Raw genomic sequence first — 19,473 nt, forward strand, 5'->3', positions numbered from 1 at the left:
ATCAAATCCACCGAGTCATAGATGAACTGATTAAGTACCTCTGCCTCCGGATATAGCCCTCTCAAAACGAATTCTATAGCCCGGAGTCCCTCCCCCTGAGGGATCGACGTGTACAGTGATTCCACATGTTCCTCATGGATCCCAACTAGGAGGGACCCCAGGGGGACAGTGACATCTGCCAGGATGCCCAATAGGCTTTTAGTATCCAGAACATATGAAGGGAGCTGACTAACAATAGGTTTCAAACGCTCATCGATATACTTACCTAGTCTTTCAGTGGGGCTTCCTATACCGGACACTATGGGGCGACCGGGAGGCTATTTTGGATTTTTGTGAATTTTAGGGATTGTATAAAAAGTGGGGACATTATATGTCTCAACCTTAACATAATCCCTCTCATTATCAGTGATGACCTGTTTAGACAAGGCTTCATCAATCAGGTCATTAACTTTACGGGCTATCAGTGGGAAATAATTATTCTGCAATTTTTGATAGGTATTCCCATCGCTTAGTTGTCTTTTAATTACCGCAACATAGTCATCCTCATCAAGAAGGACTACGTTGCCCCCCTTGTCTCCTGGTTTTATTATAAGGCCCTTTGCTTCTTGTAGTTCTTTTAATGTCTGTTTTTCACTTATAGTGAGATTAGATTTTTTACTTTTTATGGACCAATTTTTGGCCCATAAGTCCTGATTTACAGTTTCTAAAAAAACTGATACATATTTATTTTTAGACAGGGGTGGCATTTTAATAGATTTCTTTCAGAGGCAAGTGGGGATCGAATTAGGGTTAGGGTATGTACACTTATTCTCACTACTCCAACCATCCTCCTCATAGTTCGCCAAAAGAGGGGAGTTGATATGAGTTACAGCCACAGCTGCGAGTGAAGTGAGTTACAGCCATAGCTGCACTGCAGTGAGGCAGGGGACTGCACTCCGGCACAACATGTCCTGCGGCCTGGTATTGGGCCGTGGACCGGTGGTTGGGGACCCATGTTCTATAAGACCCGGAGCCTTCCCTCTCCTTAGGTATCTGTTTTTTGTTTTTGATTATTTTCGCTTCCGACTCCCTTTAACAATATTACTTATAAATGATTTAATCTTTCCTCTCCCTGATTTACATTGTTAAATTTATCACAGGTGGCAACATGCAATGTATTTTGCGTGGGCCAACTCCTGCAGGGATGTAGGGAGTAGATTTAGACCCTGCATATTCAGGCAAAAAGATGCTATTAGCAAATGCTATGCCATTTTAAATTAGTAGACAATTAGGCAGCCAGTATATATCCAGTGAAAGCAGTCTATCCTTTGGGGTGCAATGTAGATGGTCCCCCCCAGGCCCTGGACAAGCCTGGGGGAGGGCTCTCTGCGGCTCTTTGCTCTTCCCCCTCCCCCCCCCCCCCCGGGGGTGGCTATGGCACACCTGAGCAATGCGCATGCTTGATGAGTGTCATCGCTGCCCCCCCATTTCTTGGGGGTACAAGGAGGCCTACACATAGCACCCCTGTTGAGATGCAATGTATTTTGCGTGGGCCAACTCCTGCAGGGATGTAGGGAGTCGGTTTAGACCCTGCATATTCTGGCAAGCAGATGCTATTAGCAAATGCTATGCCATTTGAAATTAGTCAGTAGACAATTAGGCTGCCAGTATATATTTAGGTGAACTAGGTCAGAGCACACACTTTTTTTTCTTCTTCTCCTATGCACCACTTTCAATGAAGCTGAAGAAGAGGGTCCAGACAACCAGCAGTGGGCTCAAGAAGGATCTCTCTACTGAGGTGTCTACATTTTTGTTTTTCAAAATAACAGGTTTGCTGTAAAACAATTAATATATTAAAGAAGACACATCCTGGATTTTTCCTGAAAAAGTTGTACCACGTAGGGAATAATAGCAAACAATGTTTAATCTTTAATATAAGTCAGGCATATACCTTCAGAGGATTTGTCAAAACTTCCCTCATGTATTCTGCAACTGTAATAGGACCTGTAGCCTTTATTTTCATAGTGAGGTATTTTAGTAATGGGTTTCCCTCTTGAAAGTCTTCAGTTTTGCTACTTAGATGTCTGCCAGCCGTATCTACTGCATAAGCTAAGATAAATATTACAAACAAAAATATAAATAATGCATATAAAAACAGCAGTAAAGGGAATATAAAATAAATATAAATTCCTGTCTGAAAGAGGTTACCCCACAATGGAAAAAGAAGAGAACACAGTGAAGTTCATAACACTACTGGCATTAAACATACTTGTTATACTTATCATGCTACATGTCACTGCACATACACTTTAACTCCTACAAGAGATATAATAAGTACTTAAAATATACTACAATTGTTCTTTAAAAGGAGCTCTAACCTGTGACTATACAGTTATACATGACTTATTTTTGTAATTGACTTGTACTGAACTTCCTGACATAAAACAACATTTTATAGTTGCTTGATTCAGCATAGGTTGTACAGGGTGAAAACAACCATATCTAAAACCGTTCCAACTGCTAGAAAGGCTATAAACAGGGCTATAAACAGAAGGCCCGCATGAAGTAGTGAAGGCAAGACTAAATAAATTAAAAATAGACAAGGCACCTGGCCTGGATGGCATGCATCCTCGGGTCCTAAGGGAATTAAGTTTAGTTATCGATAAACCCCTTTATCTTATCTTTTGTGACTCTCTTTCAGCTGGCAGAGTTCCAGTAGATTGGCGTGCAGCCCACGTTTTCCCATTATTTAAGAAGGGCAAAAAATCAGATCCAGGAAATTATAGACCTGTATGCTTAACGTCAGTTGTGTGCAAACTATTTGAGGGGCTACTAAGAGATACTATACAAGACTTCATGGTAGAAAATAATCTTATTTGTCAGCATCAGCATGGGTTTACTAAAGACAGGTCCTGTTTGACTAACATGCTCAGCTTTTCTGAGGCAGTGAATGCTAATGTGGATATTGGGAATGCTGTAGATGTGATCTACTTGGACTTTGCAAAGGCCTTCGACACTATTCCCCACAAAAGTCTGGTGCAAAAGTTGAGGATGCAAGGACTGTGGAAGAGTCTGTTTGCATGGATAGGGAACTGGCTAATGGACAGAAAACAAAGAGTTGTGGTCAATGGATCTTATTCAAAATGGGTGACTGTTAGCAGTGGGGTCCCACTGTGGTCAGTACTGGGTCCAGTACTCTTCAATGTATTTATTAATGATGTAGTAGATGCAGTAGAAAGCAGTGTTGCTATGTGTGCAGATTATACAAAATTGTGCAGAATCACAATAGTGACATACTGCAACAGGATCTGGATAGGATGGCTATATGGGCACATAAATAGCAGACAAAATTCAATGTTGAAAAATGTACTCATGCATTTTGGTCGTACCAATGGTCCAGTACCATACAAAATAAACAAGATACAGATGAGGACATCAAACTTGGAGGAAGACTTAGGAGTACTCATCGACAACAAGTTAAATAATCGTACTCAATGCCAAGCAGCTGCAGCTAATAAAATTTTGGGATGCATTAAAAGGGAAATAAAAACTTGAGATGCTAGCATAATATTGCCCCTGTTTAACTCTCTAGTAAGGCCACATCTGGAATATGGAATTCAGTTCTGGGCACCACATTACAGGAAAGATATTGCAGTTTTAGAGCAGGTGCAGAGACAAGCAACAAAATTGATACGAGGGATGGAAGGACTCACTTACTAAGAAAGGTTAGATAAACTGGGTTTATTTAATCTGGAAAAAAAACGCCTTAGAGGGGATCTAATTAACATGTATAAATACATCAGAGGGCAATATAAAAGCTTGGCGGATGAGCTTTTTGTCCCTATGCTTTCTCAAAGGACTAGAGGACATGATCTACGCATGGAGGAAAACCGTTTTAGACATTTATTTAGGAAAGGGTTCCTTACAGTAAGAGTGATCAAAATGTGGAATGCACTGACACAGGAAGTAGTTATGGCAAATTCTATATCTGCATCTAAAGGGGGCTTAGATGCTTTCCTTGCATTGAAAGACATCCACGAATATAATTACTAGGTAATCCCCAGTGGTCCTGCCTAGTACTTAACCCCTACCTCCCCCAAATATAGATTTATTGGTGCCTGGTTTCCCCCCTACCTCTCCAAATAGTTTTCCTGGTGCCTAGTGCTTACCCCCTACCTCCCGCTTCCCAAAATATAGCTTCCCTGGTGCCTAGTAGTTTTCCCCTCCATCCACAATACAGCTTTCCAGGTGGTGTTAGTGACCCCCTTCCCAAAATATAGTTTACCTATTATTATTTATTAGATTTATATAGCGCCAACATATTACTCAGCGCTATACAATACATAAGATTACAGACAATAACAACAGGGGTTGTAATAAGCAATAGGATACAACGCAAGACAGGTAATAAGCAATAAGATACAGAACACAATACATGTAATAATACAATGCCAGATCATACAGTGGAGTCATTGTCCCGATAATACAAGTACATTATTTTGGGTAGAGTGCATAATCAAGTGTGATACACAAGGAGAGAGGGCCCTGCCAACTGCTTACAATCTTAAAGTGAACCTCCGGATTAAAAATCTACTCAGCAGCACTGAAGAGGCTTGGTGTTTCTTTAACAGTTTCACAGCATCAGAACTTTGTTTCTCTTATTTAAGCCTCATTTTTAGCTGCACAGAAGAAAACTGCCCGGGCTTTTTTCCCCTGATGCTGTGCAAAGCATGATGGGATTTCTGATTTTGTTGTTCTTGTTCTGCTGTTTTGGTGCAATTTTTTTTTGTTTACATTTTGAATTTGACATTTGAAGCCTAGCGTGTGCAGCTGGGAGGGGTAATCAGGACACAGGACAGTTGGAACTGTGTCTCCTGCTCCCTGTCACCTCCTTTCAACCAAAAAGATGGCTGCCCCCATGACAAAGATGGCAGCCCCCATGAATCACAAACATTTGCCTGTTCTTTTAAAACAGGGTGGGTAAGAGATTATATTACCCATCTATTCTAATTAACATAACTATAGTAACTTAATGACGGTATGTTTGTTTAGGCTGAAGTTCCCCTTTAAGACTTAGAGGGAGGGGTGGTGACACGAAAGGAAGGGAGCTGCAATAAGCGGTTCTCGGCAGAGAGAGTTAGGGCAGCGTTGAGGTAGGGTAGGCCTCCTTAAAGAGACTCTGAAGCGAGTCTAAATTCACTTTTTTAACTTGTAGCAATTTTAATCATTATAAGCCCTGCTAAACCGCCGCCATCCCGCGGCAAAATGTGGGGTTTATACCCCCCAGATCCCCCCTGCAAAATCCACGACTTTCTTGGTCGTGGATTTTGCTGCTCATGGAGGCAGAGCTTTAAGCTGCAGCTCTGCCTCCAAGTGCTTCAATCGCCGTGCGGCTCTCCGCCTTTCCCCTGCCCCTCTCTGTAAAGGAAGATTGAGAGGGGCGGGAAGAGGCGGCGATCAGCGGGGATTGACGTGCCAAGAGGCAGAGCTACAGCCATAGCCTCTGCCTCTATGAGGAAGCGCTCCCCGGACACAGGAGAGGGATTTGGGGGGTATAAGCCCCTCGTTTTACCACGGGATAGCGGCGGTTTAGATGTCTGGGGGGGGGGAGCACAGAGTGGGAAAATTAGGAGTTGTGTTTTATCCAGGTTTACGTTTAGGAACCTGGCTAATATCCAGGATGAGATGGCTGAGGATACTTTCTCCATGGTGGTGGTGGAGAGATCCATGGTGTGGAGGTAGATTGGGGTGTTGTCTGCATATAGTTGAAGCCAAGAGGGGAGATAAGTTTACTAATAAGGGCAGTATAAAATGAGAACAGCAGGAGGCCAAGAACAGAGCCTTGGGGAACCCCAGCTGAGAGGGGGGTGGAGGTAGAGAAGGAACCATTGAACTCTTTAAGGAATTATTTGAGAGGTAGGAGGAGAACCAAGCTAGGGTGAGGCCTTGGATGCAGATTGCAGGGAGGAGCAGGGAATGATCAACTGTGCCAAATGCTGATAAGAGATCAAGGAGAAGGAGGATGGTGTATTTTCCTCCGGACTTGGCAAATGTGAGGTCATTGACGACTTTGGTGAGGGCAGTCTTGTTGGAGTGGACTAACTGAAATCCCGTTTGTAGGGGGTCAAACGAAGTTGGAGCTAAAGCAAAGGGTCATGTGTTGGTGGACTAGACTCTCCAGGAGTTAAGATGCAAAAGGGAGGAGGGAGATAGGGCAGTAGCTGGATGGAAGTGTGGGGTCGAGTGAGGGTTTTTTAAGCAGGGGAAGTACTGTGGCCTGTTTGAAGTCAGACGGGAAGGTCCCAATGGAGAGGTTAAGAAGTTAAACCAGGGGCGCCCGCACTTTTTCAACTCGCGAGCTACTTTAAAAATTACCGAGCCCCAATGATCTACCAACATTTAAAATACTAAACTTTACATATGCCCCCCCCCCCCCCCCCATTATGATTGTGCAAAGGCAGATACAGATTCCTTCCCCCTACCACCACATTATCAAGCAGACCTTCCCACCCCCTGTATAGGTAGTCAGGCATATGTGCACCAGTATAGGTAGCCAGGAATAGGTGCTCCAGTATAGGTAGCCAGGTATGCCCCCCACCCCCTCCACTGGCCGCCACTGTTAACCTGACCAGCCCTACTCCACCACACTGGGATCCCCCTCGCTGGCGCTGCATGTAGAAAGGAGAGAGGTGGCCTAATAATGGCGCATATATGCACCGTTGCTAGGCCACCGCTCTCCTCTCCACTGCGGGTCACCGCTGATATGAGGTCTCCGAGCCCGGCATGCAGCACCAGAGAGAGGGATCCAATGTGGTGGAGGTGGGCGGCCGAGAGGTAGCCGGGGAGGAAGATGGGCAGGCCGGGAAGGAAGAGGCGGAAAGTCCGCCCTGGCTCTCTTGCCGCACCTCTTCCTAAGCCTCCTCTGACTGTCTGCGTGCTGCTCTGCATAGGGCAGCAGAGCAGCACAATTAGATGGTATGCCAACGCTGCACAGTAAGCGTCCGGGCACACTATTTCAAAAAGTCCTTTACGATCTACACAGTAATTATTTGCGATCTACTGGTACATTGTGATCGAAGTAATGGGCACAGAGAGAACAGAAAGGTGAGGACTGGGGCCAGGGTGGGGAAGTGTGGTAGGAGGAAGTTGGACGGAACTGGGTCTAGGGGGCTGGAGGTGACAGGAGAAGTAGCTAGGAGGCAGCTGACTTCATCCTCTATGAAAGGAGTGAAGGCAGTGAGTGGTGGGTGGGTGAGAGGTATGCGGGGTGGAAGAAGTAGTAGTAGTTTCACCCTCCCTCTGCAATATAGCTTCCCTGGTGGTGTTTGCGGCACCCCTCCCTCCCCAAGTATAGCTTCCTTGGTGGTGTAAGCAGCCACCTCCCTCCCCAATTATAACTTCCCTGGTGCCTAGTATTTTCCCCCTCCTTCCCCAAAAAAGTTTCTCTGGTGGTGTAAGTGGAATGCTTGCCTGGTGGTTTTAGTGGGCCCCGCCATCCATATGTTGCTGCCTGCCGCTGTTCTTCAAGGCTGGGTACTCATGGGTAGGTGGCTAGCCTGCCTGATTGGTGACCCATATGGTTTGCCATGTGAACTATTTGAACATGCCAGATATCAGCAGTACAAAAATGCTGTTTCATTGCCATTTCTGGACTACCTTCTCTAGTTGACAACTGCTCACTCACCATGTAACTACAACCTCAAAATTAATAGGTGTCTTTAGGTTGGTGGCCATAAGAAAGGCGTTGGCAATTAGTGCGCACACCTCATGACTGTTCTTTTTTCGGGGAGGGACAGTCCCTGTTTTTAAAGCACATCCCTGTTATGTCCCCTTCTATTGACCTTCTTTCTGTGTTGTGGGGACAGCTTTTGCCCCCATGTAATTGTGCTATAAAATGTTCCTCTTTTGCACCTCAGAAAGCTGGAAAGTATACATGACATTTTAAGAGACACTGTATTATATTTATTGTGTTTAAAGGGAACCTTAACTGAGAGGGATATGGATGTTTCCTTTTAAACAATACCAGTTGCCTGGCAGTCCTGCTGAACTCTTTGGCTGCAGTAGTGGCTGAATCACACATCTGAAACAAGCATGCAGCTAATCCAGTCTGACTTCAGTCAGAGCACCTAATCTGCATGCTTGTTGAGGGGCTGTGGCGAAAAGTATTAGAAACACAGGATCAGCAGAAGAGACAGGCAACTGGTATTATTTTAAAAGGAAAAATCCATATCCTTCTTAGTTTAGGTTCCCTTTAAAGGACAAATGAAATGAGAAAGATATGGAGGCTGCCATACTTATTTTATTAAACAATGCTAGTTGCCCATCAGCCCATCCGATCTATTTGACTGCAGTATTGTCTGAACAACACCAGAATCAAGCATGCAGCTAATCTTTTCAGATCTGACAATAATTTCAGATGCGTGTGGTCAGGTATTAGTAATGGAGAGAATCTGAAGACATAACAACAAAAGTTGTTTAGGTGATACCTTTAATGACTAACTGTACAATATTTGTTAGCAAGCTTTTGAAACTTTAAAGAGAACCCGTGTGGGTTTCTGCAATCAATATTAGGACACAGAGGCACATTCTGCATACAATCACCAGCCTCTGTGTCCTTTTATTCTGCCTCCAGCTGCCCCCCCCCCCGTGCTCTGCTGTCCCCCATTATAAAAACCGCTAGGCTAGTGACACACAGATTGTCACTAGTCTGCGGTTTACCTTCAGGCTGCCACTCACCGCAGCTCCCCCGCCTCCTGTATAGCGCGGCTCCCCGCCTCTGTAAGCCGATTGGAGGAAGCTTACATAGGCAGGGAGCCGCACTATACAGGAGGCGGGGGAGCTGCGGTGAGTGGCAGCCTGAAGGTAAACAGCAGACTAGCGACAATCTGTGTGTCGCTAGCCTGGTGGTTTTTATAATGGTGGACAGCAGAGCATGGGGGGAGCCTGGGGGCACACTATAAGGACACAGAGGTTGGTGATTGTATGCAGAATGTGCCTCTGTGTCCTAATATTTATTGCAGAAACGCACCTCGGGTTCTCTTTAAGTTTCTTCTTCAGGCATGTTTCAGAGCTGGATCAGAATCATCCATTCATCAGGCATGTTTCAGAACTGGTTCTGATCCAGTTCTGAAACATGCCTGAAGAAGAAGCTTAAAGTTTCGAAAGCTTGCAAAGAAATCTTGTACTGTTAGTCATTAAAGGTATCACCTAAACAACTTTTGTTGGTATGTCTTCGAATAATTTCAGAATCACCTACTTGTTCAGAACCTATGTATTAGAGGCAGATGCTCAGCAGGATAGCCAGGCAACTGGTATTAGTTAAAGGGGCACTACAGCGAAAAACTGTAAAATTTAAAATATGTGCAAACATATACAAATAAAAAGTACATTTTTTTCCAGAGTGAAATGAGCCATAAATTACTTTTCTCCTATAATGCTGTCACTTACAGTATATAGTAGAAATCTGACAGAAGTGACAGGTTTTGGACTAGTCCATCTCTTCATAGGGGTTTCTCAGCAAGGCTTTTATTCTTTAGAAAGATATTTCCTAAAAAGGATTTAAACAATGATACTGGCCAACTTCCCTGCTCGCTACACAGTTTTTGGCAGTTGGACAGAGCATTTACTAAGTGCTTTTAAAAATAAATATATCCCTGGGAATCCCCTATAAAGAGATGGACTAGTCCAAAACTTGTCACTTCTGTCAGATTTCTACTACCTACTGTAAGTGACAGCAACATAGGAGAAAAGTAATTTGTGGCTCATTTTACTCTGGAAAAATGTACTTCTTATTTATTTTTTCGCTGTAGTGCCCCTTTAATGTGGACAAGAACTATTGCACAGGACAAAAAAACAAAACCAAGAAATGCACCCTGCATGTATTTAGAGAGTTTAGCCTGTCTAATTACCCCTCATCTGTGTCTAATCACAAGTTGTAATTTGATCCCTCCGCTGTTTCAGCTGACTGCCACAGCAGAGAGGCTAATTTGAAACCACAGGATGTTAACAATATGTCTGCTTCCAAGCAGATATACTGCAGATTTATTACAGGATTTGTATCGGCTGTAACAGAAATGTTTTTCTTTAAAGGTTATTATGCTTTTGCGTATCTTTTAGAGCAAAGAAGAAGTTCTGGTTTTAAGTCTGTTTAAAAATAAATAAATATGGCAGCCCCCATATCCCTCTTGCTACAGTTGTCCTTTAGAGATAGTGAAGAGCAGAGTTTCTCAAATAGAAAGAGGTCCAACAGGGCATACATATGAAAACGGCGCCGGTAGACTTGGGCGCAGGATTATATGCTGCTTCTGCACAAGTCCGGACCGTGTTAATTACTATTCCCCCTCCAGGCCGCCATGGATAGTGGGGGGATGATGTAATTCGGCTTCCAGCGATTGCTGGAGGCCGAATTATTGTGTTTTTTAAGCAACTTCGGCTCCGTCGCCGACGTTACTCACTGAGCGCCGCTGTAGACTGATTCCCATTATAGTCTATGGCTGCGCCCAAATCTAGCATTGCTGAAAAGCACTGCTTCGCCAACAGGCATTTCTCTAGTTCAATTAGGATAGTCCTATTTCACAGACTACATCGGTGACTAGTATTTTGGTATGATGATATAACCTCTAATAGCTATTATTATTAATATAAGGAAGCATACCTGAACACTTTAATTTTTTTAGAGTTCTGCTACAGTGCTTGCATCTCATGATTGTGTTCATGATGCACTCCAATCTACTCTGCACACAACCTTCCAAATTCCCCGAGCCGGAAGTGGCTGTGTGTAACATGCACTGTATGTGTGTAGCACGTGTTTACTTCCCATCAGCCTCTGCTCACAGGTCCTGCCAGATCAAGTGAACACATCGGAGCTTTGCTAGGGATTGATTTCGTCCCTTTGCGGTTTTTGTAATAAAGTGATAATAAAATAAACTCTGAAATCTCGGCGGTGTTCGGAGAAACGCGCTCTCTCCTTTTATGTTAGAGGTGGTGTGACAGTGCAGGGCAGGCACAGGACCCGGGTAACTTCCGGTGCTTCTCTCCCCACGTTGTGCTCTGCGCTGCAATATTCCAGAGCTCAGTGCTCAGAGTACTGCGAAAGATGAAGCCGCGTAAGGCTTCGGAGGACGCTATGGAGGATTCGGAGACGGTGGAAAGTACACAGGATGGCTTCTCGCTGGAGGAAGTGCTGCGACTAGGCGGCACTAAGGTAAGCATAAGGAGCAGTGCATGGCTTCCCACAGTGCCATGGATGGTGGCAGCACAAACTCACCTTTCTTTGGTTATAGTGATCATAGATGAGTGTGAAACTAAATTCCAAAACTTCTTCAGTTGTTTGGAGTAGTGTAGTGAGGGGTTAGATTAAACCTCTTAAAGAGCAACTGTAGCGAAAATCTTAACATTTAAACCGCATACAAATAACAAGAATGTTTCTTCCTGAGTAAAATGAGCCATAGATTACTTGTCTCCTATGTTGCTGGCACTTACAGTAGGTAGTAGAAATCTGACATTACCCACAGGTTTTGGGCTAGTCCATCTCTTCATGGGGGATTCTCAGCATGACCTTTATTATTAATAAAGATACTCCCTGAAAAAGATTTATACAAAGATGCTGGCCAGCTCCTCACAGTACACTTTTTTGGCAGTTGAACGGAGCAACTGCCTTTCACTAAGTGCTTTTAAAAATAAAGAAAACCCTGAGAACCTCCCATAAAAAGGGAACCCGAGGTGGGATTTAATGGTGTTAGTGGGGCACAGAGGCTGGTTGTGCACACTATCACCAGCCTCTGTTGCCCTATGGTGTGTCCCCAGGACCCCCCTGAGCTCTGCTATCCCCTGCGCCGTGCTAGCAAGGCTGTTTACATGTGACTGTCTGTCAGCGCCGCTCCCCCGCCTCCTCTGTATTGGCGCTACCCGCCCGCGACCCTTTCCTCCAATCAGCGGAAGGGACGCGGGCGGGTAGCGCCGATACAGAGGAGGCGGGGGAGCGGCGCTGACAGACAGTCACATGTAAACAGCCTGCTGGCGACATGCTGTGTGTCGCTAGCACGGCGCTGGGGATAGCAGAGTGCAGGGGGGTCCTGGGGGCACACCATAGGGCATCAGAGGCTGGTGATAGTGTGCACAATCAGCCACTGTGCCCCACTAACATCATTAAATCCCACCTCGGGTTCTCTTTAAGGTGCGTACACGCACTATGACCGCCAACGACGGGTCCGTCAGACCCTCCCGCTGGGCGGACTTTCAGGCGCCCGTAGTGTGTGTGTGTGTACGCGCTGTCAGCGGACTGATAAGGCGTTTTCTGACCGTTCATAAACAGCCTTATCAGTCTGCCGACAGCGCATACTCACGCGCTACTGTTGCCTGAAAGTCCGCCTTCAGGAGCGTCTGAGGGACCCGCCGTTGGCGGCCTAAGTGCGTGTACGCACCTTTTTCTGTAAGTGACAGCAAGAAAGGAGAAAAGTAATTTTATGGCTCATTTTACTCTGGAAGAAACACACTTCTTATTTGTATATGTTTACATGTATTTAAAATTTTAAGATTTTCGCAACAGAGGTTCTTTTAAGGATTTTACTGCTGTCCAGTGCCACTGTCTGTGAAACATTTAATTGATTCTGGTACACACAGCCAGTGGCAAAATTATGAAAACAAGTAAGGTTACAGTTGCGGACAGTGGTGCGTTGCTGCATAATGACCGCTTTGTAACGTGACTTGCCGCAATGCACCAACTGTGCGACATTCACAGTGCGGTGGGTGCACTGCAGTATAATGATGTGCACCACATGCAGTGCATTACCGCATAATGCGTATGTTAACAGTTACAGTGAAGCATACTTTTTTGCATGGTGTGGAAGAGTTAAAATCCTCAATCTATCTCTCATTTCTTGTGTTGTATGCTGGATAACGTGGATGGTTGCGAGTAGGGATGGTGTTCAACACAGCATGGGTGTGCTAGTGGTAAACGTTCACCCCATAATGCCAAGCATGATCTCTCACCTGAAGTCAGCTGGTGAATATGGATAGAGTTCTCCATGGTGGCCATGTCCGCAAACACAGATTCCCATTGGAGCATGCTGGCTCACAAGTACCAATGGCCAGCGGAATTCAGCTCAGAGGTTATGCTGGGCATTATGGGATGAAAGTTTACAACTGGCTAACCCATGCTGTAGTGAATGCCACCCCCACAGGGGAACAGTTAGGTCACTGCTCCGCCAAGTGATATATTGAACCATGACCATGGGATGCATACATGACAAAATGTCGAAAATGACAATGCATACATTTTACATCTGTCAGAAGCTACATGCATTGTCCGTTGGCCACTGCCTAATTTCATCAAGTCTGTGGAGTCGGTACATAAATCATCCAACTCTGACTCCTCAGTTTATGTAATCTCCGACTCCAAGTACCCAAAATTACTCCGACTCCTCGTCTCTGACCCTTGCATGGCTATGGAGTGAGTACAAAAATCATCAGACTCCGACTGCTCAGTATATGACACCATTGACTCCCACTCCAGGTACCCAAAAATTGCTTCAACTCCACAGCCCTGGATTTCATCATGTTTTAAATGTTGCCACACAAATGCAGTTAATACTTGACACAAGTCTGACCATTAGGTTGCACAATAGAGCAAATAAATGGTAGGTGAATAGAGTAGACTCCTACACCATCAGCATTTTACTAAGTTGCAGCTTGGTAGCTATTGGGATAACAAATCCAAAGGTAAGTCATGCCCCCCCCCCCCCCCCCCCCAATACTAGGGCCCACTTATTTACAAACCTCCCATAGGAGGAGGAGGTTTGTCTTGTTTATTTTGTCAAAAAGTTGCTTAGTTGCCATTAATATCTTATAAGTCTTTATTTCCCTCTGTTTTTCCAAGGGTGTGTTTGTCTGGAATGAGGCCTTCTTACTAGTATACCACATGTTGTTGTGTGTTCCTGCTTTTAGAGTACTGTAATGGTGTTGTTGAGCTGTATGTTAAAGTGGGATAAATATTGTTAGGTACAAAGAGTACTAGTGAAACATAGTTCTTCGTAAACATTAAAAAAATAATAATTATACATTACCTATGCAGTACCTAGTACAAGTATACTGAAAGGTGACTGCAAAAGTAAACTCTCTTCTGCTTTAAGCTCACGCCTTTCTGCCCCCTCCTTGAAGAGTCCTGTTGCCATGATAACAGGTGATGCGTAATTTGGAAATGAACCTGAACTACATGGCTTTCCACTGGCCTGATTCCTGACTGACAGAGATTAGGCCAGTGGATAGCCGTGTCATTTGGGTCCCTTTCAGAGAAGTGCCCTATAAATCAAGAGTTCTCAATTTGCAGTTTCATATCATTTGAGATGTTGTCATTTTAGTGCATTTACACCTATTTTTTTTTTCTTTTATTCTTTTTAGCAAGATTTTATAATGCTTGCTGGCTTGGAAGATGCAGATGACTTGGTAGATGGAGGGAAGAAAGGTGGTATTGATGATCTTGAAGAAGGTGAATTAAAGTCATTTATCGAGAAACTGGGAATTCAAAAGATTTTCAAAGACATTGAGCAGGATGAGGTGGATGAAGAGCAGCAGGAGGAGGAGGAGGAAACAAAACAGCCTTTAGAACAGAAAAAAGTGAAGAAGACCAAGAAAAAAGACGAGACTCAAAATTTTAAGGATGTAGTAAAAGTTAAAGCCAAAGGAGAGAAAAAAGACTGTTCTTCTTCATCAAAAAATAAAGATACATTTGAATTTTCTGAACGTTCCACGCTGCTCCTGAAACCCGGTGGTAAGTGGTATGATCATGAATACACTAAAGAATTTACCACAGACTCTCAGAATGACGAGGATGTTAATAAATATAAAAGTTTGGCGAAGAAGCTTTATGAGCATGAGGCAAATCTGTATAAAAGCAAGAAGGAACTCCAGAAAGGTGCAAATACCACATGGATGAAAACTGTAGTGTCAACTGGCACTTTAGCAGACAGGATGGCTGCCATGACTGTCCTGATACAGGATACTCCAGTACACACATTGCATTTTGTTGAAAATTTAATAAATTTAATCAGGAAAAAAGGCAGTAAGCGTCAGAACATTATGGCGCTGGACACTTTTAAGGAACTTCTTCTGTCTGATCTTCTGCCCGACAATTACAAGCTTCATACATTTGTTCAGCATCCATTTGACAGACTTGAAGCACTTTCCAGTGGCAACAGAGATGCAAGGGATCGGCGGCTGATACTGTGGTATTTTGAGGAGCAGCTGAAGCAACAGGTGGCAGAATTTGTCAGAGTGCTGGAAACTCTGACCCATGACAATTTAATGGCAACTAAGGCAAAAGCCCTCAATGTTGTTCATGAGTTGCTTTGCAGCAAACCTGAAGAAGAGAAGACACTGCTGACACTGTTGGTTAATAAACTGGGAGACCCTCAGTACAGGATAGCCACTAAGGCTTCCTATTTACTTGAGGTGCTGCTAAGTAAGCATCCAAACATGAAAGGGGTTGTGTGTCTAGAGGTAGAGAGGCTGCTGTATCGTCCCAATGTTAGTAAGAAAGCCCAGTATTATGGCATTTGCTTCTTGAATCAAATTCTATTCTCCCATGAAGAGTCGGACTTGGCAAACCAACTCATTACAGTGTATTTTTGTTTTTTCCGGGCTTGCATAAAAAACAAGGAGATGGATTCCAAATTTCTGAGGGCTTTGTTGACTGGAGTCAATAGGGCATATCCCTATGCTCAGATTGGTAATGAGAAAGTAAAAGAGCAGCTTGACACCCTGTTTAAAATACTTCATTCGGTGAGCTTTAATACAGGTGTGCAGATTCTAATGCTACTGTTTCAAGTCACAGATTCCCAACAAACCGTGTCACACAGATACTACTCGGCTCTGTACAGGTAAGACATTAACAAGCTTACAGGTTATCTTTTTTTTTTTTTTTTTTTTTTTTTTTTTTTTTTTCCCCCTCTGACCATTATTTTCCTGACTGTAGTGCTGCAGTAATTGACATAATCAAATACCTTCATATATTTATAGTTTCAAGATACATAAAACATTTATAAGTAATGCATATACCTCAAAGCTAGCACTATAAGGAACTAGCCCAAGCAATCACTTCAGATTTCAAATGTAGGTAGTAGGTGATTGGTACCCAATTCAACCATTTGTTGTCTGCTCTGACATCAGTCTTAAAGTGGACCTGAACACTTGTACAGGACAGAAGGAAAATCTTTTAGAAATTCACTCTAAATGTATGTATTTACAGAGTTTAGCCGGTCTACTTCCTCCTCATCTGTGCCTAATCACAAATTGTAATTTGATCCCTCAGCTGTGTCAGCTGCCTGCCAAGGCAGAGAGTTAATTGATAAACATAAGATGTTAATATGGCTGCTTCCATGAAGGCAGGAAGTAGACACACTGCAGATTTATTGCAGGATTTGTATCAGCTATAACAAAGAAATGTTTATTTTTAAACAACGAAACATTAGTGCTTTTCTCCTGTAGGACCCAAAGAAAGGGTTACTATGCTGTTGCGTATCTTACAGAGCAGAGAGGAAGTTCTAAGTTCAAGTTTGTTTTAAAGTGGACCTGAACTCTTGCAAAGGACAGAAGGAAAACAGAGAGAAATGCACCCTGTACATATTTAGAGAGTTTAGACTGTTTGATTCCCCCCTCCATTAATGTTTAATCACAAGCTGTAATTTAGTATCTCCCCCGTGTCACATGACTGCCACGGCAGATAAGCTCATTTGAGAGCACAGGGTGTTAAAGAGACTCCGTAACAAAAATTGCATCCTGTTTTTTTATCATCCTACAAGTTCCAAAAGCTATTCTAATGTGTTCTGGCTTACTGCAGCACTTTCTGCTATCACAGTCTCTGTAATAAATCAATGTATCTTTCCCCTGTCAGACTTGTCGGCCTGTGTCTGGAAGGCTGCCAAGTTCTTCAGTGTTGTGGTTCTGCTATGAACTCCCCCTTCCAGGCCCCTCTATGCACACTGCCTGTGTATTATTTAGATTAGGGCAGCTTCTCTCTTCTCTCTTATCTTTTACAAGCTGGATAAATCCTCCTCTGAGCTGGCTGGGCTTTCACATACTGAGGAATTACATACAGGCAGAGCTGTTTGCAAGAAGAAAAGAGCAGCCTGAAACTTCAGTGCATGAGAGATGCATGGGGAAAGAAACACACAAATGATCTCGAGATTCAAAAGGAAAGCTGTATACAGCCTGCTTGTGTATGGATGTATTTTCTATGTGTGGACATACTGTACATCAACCTACTTCCTGTTTTGGTGGCCATTTTGTTTGTTTATAAACAAACTTTTTAAAACAGTTTTTAACCACTTTTAATGCGGCGGGGAGCGGCAAAATTGTGACAGAGGGTAATAGGAGATGTCCCCTAACGCACTGGTATGTTTACTTTTGTGCGATTTTAACAATACAGATTCTCTTTAACAATATGTCTGTGTCCATGAATCGGGAAGTAAAAAAAGTACAGATTTATTTTAGAATTTGTATCAGCTGTAACAAAAAAATGTTGTTTGTTTAAAGGTTATTATGCTTTTGCGTATCTTTTAGAGCAGAAAGAACTTCTGGGTTCAGGTTCGCTTTAAAGAGACACTGAAGCGGAAAAAAAAATTATGATATTATGATTTGTATGTGTAGTACAGCTAAGAAATAAAACATTAAGATCAGATACATCAGTCTAATTGTTTCCAGTACAGGAAGAGTTAAACTCCAGTTGTTATCTCTATGCAAAAAAGCAATTAAGTTCTGGAGAGGGCTGTTATCTGACTTTTATTATCTCAAGTGTTATTGAACTAATTACTTTTCTTCTGCCAAAGGAGAGGTCATTAGTTCACAGACTGCTCTGAAAGAATCATTTCGAATGCTAAAGGTAGCCCTACACTGGTCGATTTGCCATTAGATCGACCAGCTGACAGATCCCTATCTGATCGAATCTGATCAGAGAGGGATCGTATGGCTGCCTTTACTGCAAACAGATTGTGATCGGTTTCAGCCTGAAACCGATCACAATCTGTTGAGCTGCTCCTGCCGCCTGTGCCCCCTCCCCTATACATTACCTGACGCTGGCTCCCGGGCGTCTTCTCCGCGCTGCACCGCACCGCTCTGTTCTTGCTCCATCCCGGCGCTTCCTGTGTCACTGCAGTGACCAGGAAGTTCAAATAGAGCGCCCTCTATTTGAACTTCCTGGTCACTGCAGTGACACAGGAAGCGCCGGGATGGAGCCGGAACAGAGCGGTGCAGCGCTGAGAAGACGCCCGGGAGCCAGCGTCAGGTAATGTATACCGGATCGGCCGCCGCTAGCGACGCGCACCCTACCCGCAGGAGATCGAGGGTAATTTCCCGCACGGCGCGATCGACGGACCGATCCGATTTCGGGAGGAAATCAGATCGGCTGGTGCGTTTAGCGCGAACGATTGGCAGCAGATTCGATCCCAGGATCGAATCTGCTGTCGAAACGGCCGCGAATCGGGCCAGTGTATGGCCACCTTAAGTGTTGTGTAATCTGCACATATTATAGAATTGTTCAATGTTAGAAAAAACACTATATACCTGAAAATAAAAATATGAGAATATTTTCTTTGCTGCTAAACTTCTAGTAATCATTCATAGTACACAACCAATTCATTATATCATTTATTTATTTTTTCGCTTCAATGTCTCTTTAATTCAAACTGAACTTGGCTTCTGGGATGAAGGCATGTTGGAATGTTTTTTGTCAATTGGTATTGTCTCCTACAGCTGAGGTGCCTCATCTCACTCTCCCTTTTGTTCTGTAGAAATGAGTGTCATATAGTAGAGCCAAATGTCCATTTTTTTTTTAATGGTGTTTGGCTTGTAGTCTATAGTACCTGGTGTCAAGCAGCACTAACAGTCTCTGAATACCCTTAACCCACACTGCTTCTTTGTTGTATACAGCAGTCAGTGTCCTACAAGGCAATGTTTAATGCCTGTGCAGCCTGTTGTCAGGCCCAAGCAATGGCATATGCCTCTGCAAATACTGGTATTTAGATGTTTTATATTTAAAGCTCATAGATGCTCACATGGTCGTTACTGGTGATATTGATTAGAAGTAGGTTCATGTGATGATGCTCTATGATATAAATATTTAGAAATTTGTAGGCCAGATACACTATAAATGTACTTTAAAAAAAATTGCTAACAGACCCTACTCATTTGTACGCTAAAATGCATTTTAGATATTTAAAAGCCCATCTCAAGGCTTATATATAATGATACCATCGGTTAGCTAGTCTACAGATTTGACATTTTTGGCTGAAATAAGTGTTCTGCATCTGTTTTTTTTTAAATTTTGATTGCATGATTAAAACTTCTGGTTTGAGAGTCAGTTTAGGCTATGTGGCTGCTGCTGTTTGGCTTGCATCATTGTGCTACTGAGACTTGAAGGGGGCAGGCACACCATGAATCTGTTTGATGGCATTGCAACCAATAGCAATGACAGTCTGTGATGCACTCATTTTCCACTTTGTG

The 19,473-nt window shown here is 43.5% G+C and overlaps 2 protein-coding genes across 2 annotated transcripts in view; one reads left to right on the plus strand and one right to left on the minus strand.

Annotated features, from left to right (window-relative positions):
* NDUFAF7 (NADH:ubiquinone oxidoreductase complex assembly factor 7) overlaps window positions 1-10,806 on the minus strand; it is a 62,471-nt gene extending 51,665 nt beyond the window's left edge. The window contains exons 1-2 of the mRNA XM_068231819.1: window positions 10,634-10,806; window positions 1,931-2,088 (exon numbers count right to left, since the gene is read on the minus strand). Of these exons, the coding sequence (XP_068087920.1) occupies window positions 1,931-2,088; window positions 10,634-10,763 (288 nt within the window). The 5' untranslated portion in view covers window positions 10,764-10,806. The remainder of the gene's footprint in view (window positions 1-1,930; window positions 2,089-10,633) is intronic.
* Window positions 10,807-10,880: 74 nt separating this feature from the next.
* Window positions 10,881-19,473, plus strand: part of CEBPZ (CCAAT enhancer binding protein zeta) — a 38,197-nt gene continuing 29,604 nt past the window's right edge. Inside the window, exons 1-2 of the mRNA XM_068231818.1 lie at window positions 10,881-11,182; window positions 14,377-15,854. Coding sequence (XP_068087919.1) covers window positions 11,075-11,182; window positions 14,377-15,854 — 1,586 coding nt within the window. The 5' untranslated portion in view covers window positions 10,881-11,074. The remainder of the gene's footprint in view (window positions 11,183-14,376; window positions 15,855-19,473) is intronic.

This window comes from Hyperolius riggenbachi, chromosome 4, assembly GCF_040937935.1.
Source record: "Hyperolius riggenbachi isolate aHypRig1 chromosome 4, aHypRig1.pri, whole genome shotgun sequence".
Lineage (NCBI taxonomy): Eukaryota > Metazoa > Chordata > Amphibia > Anura > Hyperoliidae > Hyperolius > Hyperolius riggenbachi.